The sequence below is a fragment of the Calonectris borealis genome, unplaced genomic scaffold (genome assembly GCF_964195595.1).
Source record: "Calonectris borealis unplaced genomic scaffold, bCalBor7.hap1.2 HAP1_SCAFFOLD_289, whole genome shotgun sequence".
NCBI classification, from domain to species: domain Eukaryota; kingdom Metazoa; phylum Chordata; class Aves; order Procellariiformes; family Procellariidae; genus Calonectris; species Calonectris borealis.
Genome location: NW_027441673.1, coordinates 1 through 8,483, shown reverse-complemented (window position 1 = coordinate 8,483; position 8,483 = coordinate 1). Strand labels below are relative to the sequence as shown.

General features: G+C 69.2%; 2 protein-coding genes across 2 annotated transcripts; both read left to right on the top strand.

The window, feature by feature from the left end:
* Positions 1–341: 341 nt before the first annotated feature.
* Positions 342–6,435, top strand: LOC142077520 (uncharacterized; the record flags this gene model as incomplete). Its single annotated transcript, XM_075139473.1, has 3 exons — positions 342–500; positions 532–1,042; positions 6,368–6,435. Coding segments are annotated over 3 exons (738 nt in total), but the record flags the coding sequence as incomplete, so codon positions are not given.
* Positions 6,436–6,447: 12 nt separating this feature from the next.
* SNRPD2 (small nuclear ribonucleoprotein D2 polypeptide) lies at positions 6,448–8,122 on the top strand (the record flags this gene model as incomplete). Its single annotated transcript, XM_075139472.1, has 2 exons — positions 6,448–6,530; positions 7,943–8,122. Coding segments are annotated over exons 1-2 (182 nt in total), but the record flags the coding sequence as incomplete, so codon positions are not given.
* Positions 8,123–8,483: the final 361 nt, after the last annotated feature.

Genomic DNA, 8,483 nt, shown 5'->3' with positions numbered 1-8,483 from the left:
CCGTGTGTCCGTGTATCCGTGTATCCGTGTGTCCGTGTGTGTCCGTGTGTCCGTGTGTCCGTGTGTGTCCGTGTGTCCATGTGTGTCCGTGTGTGTCCGTGTGTCCGTGTGTATCCGTGTGTCCCTGTGTGTGTCCGTGTGTCCATGTGTGTCCGTGTGTGTCCGTGTGTCCGTGTGTGTCCCTGTGTGTCCGTGTGTCCGTGTGTATCCGTGTGTCCCTGTGTGTGTCCGTGTGTCCGTGTGTGTCCCTGTGTGTCCGTGTGTCCGGGTGTCCCTGTGTGTCCGTGTGTCCGTGTGTATCCGTGTGTCCCTGTGTGTGTCCGTGTGTCCCTGTGTCCGTGTGTGTCCGTGTGTGTCCGTGTGTGTCCGTGTGTCCCTGTGTCCGTGTTTGTGTCCATGTGTATCCATGTGTGTCCGTGCATATCCGTGTGTGTCCGTGTGTGTTCGTGTGTGTCCGTGTGTCCGTGTGTGTGTCCGTGTGTGTGTATCCATGTGTCCGTGTGTCCCTGTGTGTCCATGCGTGTCCGTGAGTCCGTGTGTATCCATGTGTATCCGTGTGTGTCCATGTCTATCCGTGTGTGTCCGTGTGTGTCCATGTGTCCGTGTGTCCGTGTGTGTCCATGTGTGTATCCATGTGTGTCCGTGTGTCCGTGTGTGTCCGTGTGTGTGTCTGTGTGTGTCTGTGTGTATCCGTGTGTATCCGTGTGTCCGTGTGTATCCGTGTGTGTCTGTGTGTCCGTGTGTATCCGTGTGTATCCATGTGTCCATGTGTATCCGTGTGTCTGTGTGTCCCTGTGTGTGTCCATGTGTGTCCGTGTGTATCCGTGTGTGTCCGTGTGTCCGGGTGTATCCGTGTGTACCCATGTGTCCGTGTGTGTCCGTGTGTCCGTGTGTCCCTGTGTGTGTCCATGTGTGTCCGTGTGTCCGTGTGTATCCGTGTGTCCTTGTTTCCCTGTGTGTGCCCATGTGTGTCCGTGTGTATCCGTGTGTCCGTGTGTCCATGTGTCCCTGTGTGTGCCCATGTGTGTCTGTGTGTATCCGTGTGTGTCCGTGTGTCCATGTATCCGTGTGTCCGTGTGTGTCCGTGTGTCCATGTGTCCCTGTGTGTGTCCCTGTGTGTCCGTGTGTCCGTGTATCCGTGTATCCGTGTGTCCGTGTGTCCGTGTGTCCGTGTGTATCCGTGTGTCCGTGTGTCCGTGTGTCCGTGTGTCCGTGTGTATCCGTGTGTCCGTGTGTCCCTGTGTGTGTCCATGTGTGTCCGTGTGTCCATGTATCCGTGTATCCGTGTGTCCGTGTGTCCGTGTGTCCGTGTGTGTCCGTGTGTCCGTGTGTCCGGATGTGTCCGTGTGTCCGTGTATCCGTGTGTCCATGTGTGTCCGTGTGTCCATGTGTCCGTGTATCCGTGTGTCCGTGTGTGTCCGTGTGTCCGTGTGTCCATGTGTGTCCGTGTGTGTCCGTGTGTCCGTGTGTGTCCGTGTGTCCGTGTATCCGTGTGTCCGTGTGTGTCCGTGTGTCCGTGTATCCGTGTATCCGTGTGTCCGTGTGTGTCCGTGTGTCCGTGTGTCCGTGTGTCCGTGTGTGTCCGTGTGTCCGTGTATCCGTGTATCCGTGTGTCCGTGTGTGTCCGTGTGTCCGTGTGTCCGTGTGTCCGTGTGTCCGTGTGTGTCCGTGTGTCCATGTGTGTCCGTGTGTGTCCGTGTGTCCGTGTGTATCCGTGTGTCCCTGTGTGTGTCCGTGTGTCCATGTGTGTCCGTGTGTGTCCGTGTGTCCGTGTGTGTCCCTGTGTGTCCGTGTGTCCGTGTGTATCCGTGTGTCCCTGTGTGTGTCCGTGTGTCCGTGTGTGTCCGGGTGTCCGTGTGTCCGTGTGTCCGTGTGTCCGTGTGTCCGGGTGTCCCTGTGTGTGCCCGCGCCCCGTGCCCCGTGTGTCCCCGCGGCGGCTGTGCGTGCGGGTGTGCGTGTGCCGGGGGTGCGTGCGTGCGGCCGGGACGGGCTGTTCCTGTCCCTGGCGCGGTGCCCGGGGGCCGCGGCCGGGGGACACGGGGGGGGGCCGGGACCCACCAACGGGGCGGGGCCATGCAAACGCATGCGAATGTATGCAAATGAGGGGCCAGCGCGCACTTGTGCTGGCAGCTCCCGCTCGGGACAGGCTGGCCTCCCCCCCGCCCCCCCCCGCACCTGTGGCGGCACTGGGGGAACTGGGGGAACTGGGAGGAACCGGGCTTTGACTGGGACCAGCAACAGGCACTGACTGGGACCAGAACCCAGCACTGTCTGGGACCAGCACCAGCCACTAACTGGGACCAGCAACAGGCACTGACTGGGACCAGAACCCAGCACTGACTGGGACCAGCACCGGCCACTAACTGGGACCAGAACCGGCCACTGACTGGGACCAGTAAAAGCCACTAACTGGGACCAGCAACAGGCACTGACTGGGACCAACACCAGCCACTAACTGGGACCAGTACCGGCCACTAACTGGGATCAGCACTGGCCACTAACTGGGATTAGCAACACGCACTAACTGGGACCCGCATCAGCCACTAACTGGGACCAGCAACAGGCACTAACTGGGACCAGCACCGGCCACTAACTGGGACCAGAACCAGCCACTGACTGGGACCAGCACCGGCCACTAACTGGAACCAGTAAAAGCCACTAACTGGAACCAGTAAAAGCCACTAACTGGGACCAGCAACAGGTACTGACTGGGACCAGCACCAGCCACTGACTGGGACCAGTACCGGCCACTAACTGGGATCAGCAACATGCACTAACTGGGACCAGCATCAGCCACTAACTGGGACCAGCAACAGGTACTAACTGGGACCAGCACCGGCCACTAACTGGGACCAGCAACAGGCACTAATTGGGACCAGAACCGGCCACTAACTGGGACCAGAACTGGCCGCTAACTGGGACCAGAACCAGCCACTAACTGGGACCAGCAACACACACTAACTGGGACCAGAACCAGCCACTAACTGGGATCAGCAACACGCACTAACTGGGACCAGCACCAGCCACTAACTGGGACCAGCTACAGGCACTAATTGGGACCAGAACCGGCCACTAACTGGGACCAGAACTGGCCACTAACTGGGACCAGCACCGGCCACTAACTGGAACCAGAACTGGCCACTAACTGGGACCAGCAACACGCGCTAAATGGGACCAGCACCGGCCACTAACTGGGACCAGCATCAGCCACTAACTGGGACCAGAACCAGCCACAAACTGGGACCAGCAACAGGCACTGACTGGGACCAGTACGGGGTCAGGCTGGGGGGTGGGGGGGACACCCCCCGGCCGCCTGGGGCACCCACTGCAGCACCCGGGTGCCGGGGGGGGGGGATGGGGACACCACGGCCGTCCCCGGCCACGTCACGCCAAGGCCACACGTGATGTACACACACGCGCACGTGGCCCCCCCGGGGCGAGCGGCACCGCGGGTCCTCGCACACGCGTGTGCGCCGGAGGGGCGGGGGGGGGTCCGCGGCCTCGCACACGCGTGTGCACAGGCGGGGGGGGAATCTCCTCGGCCTCGCACACGCGTGTGCGCCGGGCGGGGACCCCGGCGTCACGTCACGCCCCCCCCCTCCTCGGGCTGGCACGGGCCTCGTGCAGCTCCCTGCTCGCACGAGGACGCACGAGGGCGCACGTGGCTCGCGCACGCGTGCACGAGGATGCACGAGGACACACGAGGATGCCCGTGGCTCGCACGAGGCTCGCCCACGCGTGCACAAGGACACACGTGGCTCGCCCACGCGTGCACGAGGGTGCACGAGGCTCACACACGCGTGCACGAGGACGCACGTGGCTCGCACGAGGACGCACGAGGACGCCCGTGGCTCGCACGAGGCTCGCCCACGCGTGCACAAGGACACACGAGGCTCGCCCACGCGTGCACAAGGACACACGTGGCTCGCCCACGCGTGCACGAGGACGCCCGTGGCTCGCACGAGGACACACGAGGACGCCCGTGGCTCGCACGAGGCTCGCCCACGCGTGCACAAGGACACACGTGGCTCGCCCACGCGTGCACAAGGACACACGAGGCTCGCCCACGCGTGCACAAGGACACACGTGGCTCGCCCACGCGTGCACGAGGATGCCCGTGGCTCGCACGAGGACACACGAGGACGCCCGTGGCTCGCACGAGGCTCGCCCACGCGTGCACAAGGACACACGTGGCTCGCCCACGCGTGCACAAGGACACACGAGGCTCACCCACGCGTGCACAAGGACACACGTGGCTCGCCCACGCGTGCACAAGGACACACGAGGCTCGCCCACGCGTGCACAAGGACACACGTGGCTCGCCCACGCGTGCACGAGGACGCCCGTGGCTCGCACGAGGACACACGAGGACGCCCGTGGCTCGCACGAGGCTCGCCCACGCGTGCACAAGGACACACGTGGCTCGCCCACGCGTGCACGAGGGCGCACGAGGCTCGCACGAGGACACGCCCGCCTTGACGCCGACACGTGGGGTGCACGAGGACACCCCCCCCCGCCCCCACCGCAGCTGCCACCCCTCGTGCGAGGACACCCCCCCCCCCCCGCCCCCAAGTTCAGGGGTGCCGCACCGCCCCCCCCACCCCCCCCCCCACCCACCCAGGGGGGTCCCACGCCCACCAGTGACCGGATCCTGTCCCTCCCCCACCCCCCGCCCCCAAGAACTGCCCCTCCCCCTTGAGGGGCCCGATCCTGCCCCAACGTGCTGGGACCCCTCCCCAGGTGGCCTTGGGGCACCCCAGGGCCCGATCCTGTCCCCCTCGGGGACCCCCCCCACGGGACCCCTCCCCCACCCAGGACCTCGCTACGACCCTGCCTCGGGACCCCCCCTTTGGGGGCCCGATCCTGCCCCCCCCCCGGGGTCCCTGCCCCGGGACCCCCTCCCCGAGGGGCCCGATCCTGCCCCCCCCCCGGGGTCCCTGCCCCGGGACCCCCTCCCCGAGGGGCCCGATCCTGCCCCCCCCGGGGTCCCTGCCCCGGGACCCCCTCTCCGTGGGGCCCCATCCTGCCGCCCCTGGGGTCCCTGCCCCGGGACCCCCTCCCCCGGGGGCCCAATCCTGCCCCCCCGGGGTCCCTTCCTCAGGACCCCCTCCCCCGGGGTCCCAATCCTGCCCCCCCGGGGTCCCTTCCTCAGGACCCCCTCCCCCGGGGGCCCAATCCTGCCCCCCCGGGGTCCCTTCCTCAGGACCCCCCCCCCGGGGGGCCCGATCCTGCTCCCCCCCCAGGGTCTCTGCCCCAGGACCCGCGCCCCGGGGGCCCAATCCTGCCCCCCCGGGGTCCCTTCCTCAGGACCCCCTCCCCCGGGGGCCCAATCCTGCCCCCCCGGGGTCCCTTCCTCAGGACCCCCCCCCCCCGGGGGGCCCGATCCTGCTCCCCCCCCAGGGTCTCTGCCCCAGGACCCGCGCCCCGGGGGCCCAATCCTGCCCCCCCCGGGGTCCCTTCCTCAGGACTTCCCCCCCGGGGGGCCCGATCCTGCCCCCTCCGGGGTCCCTGCCCCGGGACCTCCGCCCCGGGGGGCCCGATCCTTCCCCCCCCGGGGTCCCTGCCCCGGGACCCCCGCCCCGAGGGGCCCGATCCTGCCCCGCCCCCGGCCCCCCCAGCCCCCCCCCGGCCCCGGGGGTCGGTTCCTGCCCCCGTACCTCGCCCCGGGCCGCCCGTCCATGGCCGCCGCCGCCGCCGCCCTCTGCGCGCCCGCACCCACCAGCGCTGAGCCCCCTCCCCGGGCACGCCCCCCTCCCCAGGACACGCCCCCCCCACTCCGCCACGCCCCCCCTTCTGCCACGCCCACTGGCCGCCGGCCAAAGCCCCCCGCCCGGGCCCCGCCCCTTCGACTTTGGCCCCGCCCCTGGCCCGCCGCCAAGCCCCCCAGCCCGCCGCTCCTTTAGGCCCCGCCCACCACTCGCCCGGCCCGCCCCGCTGGGGGAGTCCCTATCCCCACCCCCACCCGCCTAAGCTCCGCCCCACCTGGCAGCCGGCCAGACGGCCCTGCCCCCCGCTAGGCCACGCCCCCCTTCGGCACCCGGCCAGACCCCGCCCCCAATCCAGCTTCGCCCCGCCCTTTCCGAGGGGGCGGGGGGGGGCCACCGGGCAGCGCCCCAGAAGTTCCCCTGACCCCCCCAAACCCCCTGACCCCCCCCCGTACCCCCCCTGCATCCCCCCCCCCCCCCGGCTGGGTTGGGGGGCCCAGGCCCCGCACAGCCACTGCCAGGGGGGGTCCCCAAACCCCCCCACCCACTCGGACACCCCCCGGCCCCGCCATGGTCTCTCCCAAGCCCCCCTCCCCCCGTATCCTGCCGCCGTGGCCGTGCCGCGGCCCCGCCCCTTTCTCTACGCCACGCCCCTTTTTTAGCCGCCCCGCCCCCGCATCCGCCGCGCATGCGTTTTGGCCTCTCGCCTCGTCCGCCGGCGGCGCGGTGACCCGGAAGTGGAGCTGCGGAGGCGCCGTGACCCGGAAGAGGGACGTGAGGCCGGCGCGCGCGAGTGGAGACGCGGGACCGGAGCGGAGCCGCCATGTGAGGGGGGACCGGGACCGGGACCGGGACCGGGACCGGGACCGGAGGCCGAGCCGCGTCCCGTCCCGTCCTGTTCCCGCTGCCCCCGCGCTGCCCCCGGGCCCTGTTCGCCACCCCCAGGGTCCCGCCCCGGAGGCCCCCGTGGCCTCCCCGTCGTCCCCGGTGTTCCCTGAGCCCCCGGTTCCCCGGCGCGGGGTCCCCTGTCACCCCTGGCTCTCCGTCCCCGGGGCTTCCTGCCAACCCCGGTGTGCCCGTACCCCATCCCGGTGTCGCCGGGCACCCCCGGTGTCCCCTGCCACCCCCTGCTCCCCATCCTGATGTCCTCTGCCACCCCCTGCTCCCCATCCCGATGTCCCCTGCCACCCCCGGTGTCCCCTGCCACCCCCTGCTCCCCATCCCGATGTCCTCTGCCACCCCCTGCTCCCCATCCCGATGTCCCCTGCCACCCCCAATGTCCCATCCCGATGTCCCCTGCCACCCCCTGTTCCCCATCCCGATGTCCCCTGCCACCCCCGATGTCCCCTGCCACCCCCTACTCCCCATCCCGATGTCCTCTGCCACCCCCTGCTCCCCATCCCGATGTCCCCTGCCACCCCCTGCTCCCCATCCCGATGTCCCCTGCCACCCCCTACTCCCCATCCCGATGTCCCCTGCCACCCCCTGTTCCCCATCCCGATGTCCCCTGCCACCCCCTGTTCCCCATCCCGATGTCCTCTGCCACCCCCTGCTCCCCATCCCGATGTCCCCTGCCACCCCCTGCTCCCCATCCCGATGTCCTCTGCCACCCCCTGCTCCCCATCCCGATGTCCCCTGCCACCCCCTACTCCCCATCCCGATGTCCCCTGCCACCCCCTGTTCCCCATCCCGATGTCCCCTGCCACCCCCTGCTCCCCATCCCGATGTCCCCTGCCACCCCCGATGTCCCCTGCCACCCCTGCTCCCCATCCCGATGTCCCCTGCCACCCCCAGTGTCCCCTGCCACCCCCTACTCCCCATCCTGATGTCCCCTGCTACCCCCTGCTCCCCATCCCGATGTCCCCTGCCACCCCCAGTGTCCCCTGCCACCCCCAGTGTCCCATCCCGATGTCCCCTGCCACCCCCTACTCCCCATCCCGATGTCCCCTGCCACCCCTGATGTCCCCTGCCACCCCCAGTGTCCCATCCCGATGTCCCCTGCCACCCCTGCTCCCCATCCCGATGTCCCCTGCCACCCCCAGTGTCCCCTGCCACCCCCTACTCCCCATCCTGGTGTCTCCTGCCACCCCTGCTCCCCATCCCGATGTCCCCTGCCACCCCCTGCTCCCCACCCCCTGCTCCCCCCCCCCATTCCCCCTCCCCCCCTCCCCCCCCCCCCGCCGCCCCCCTCACGCCCCCCCCCCCGCCGCCCCCCTCACGCCCCCCCCCCCCCCCAGGAGCCTCCTGAACAAGCCCAAGAGCGAGATGACGCCCGAGGAGCTGCAGAAGCGGGAGGAGGAGGAGTTCAACACCGGGCCCCTCTCCGTCCTCACCCAGTCCGTCAAGAACAACACCCAGGTCCTCATCAACTGCCGCAACAACAAGAAGCTCCTGGGGCGCGTCAAGGCCTTCGACAGGTCCGCGGCCTTGTCACCCGCAGAGGGGGCCCCGGGGGTCCTTGGTGGCCTGCGGGGTCAGATGGGTGGGGGGGGTGGGGGTGGGGGGGCAGGTGGCTCCCCCCCCCCCCCCTTGGTTCTGCTTTTCTTTGTTTTCGGGGTTTAGGATGTGCCCCTGGGTCCCCCCGCGGTCCCCGGTGTCCTCCTGGGTCACCCCTGGGTCCCCCCGCGGTCCCCGGTGTCCCCCTGGGTCCCCCCGCGGTCCCCGGTGTCCCCCTGGGTCCCCCCACGGTCCCCAGTGTCCCCCTGGGTCACTCCAGGGTCCTCCCATGGTCCCCAGTGTCGCCCTGGGTCGCCCCAGGGTCCCCCCACAGTCCCCAGT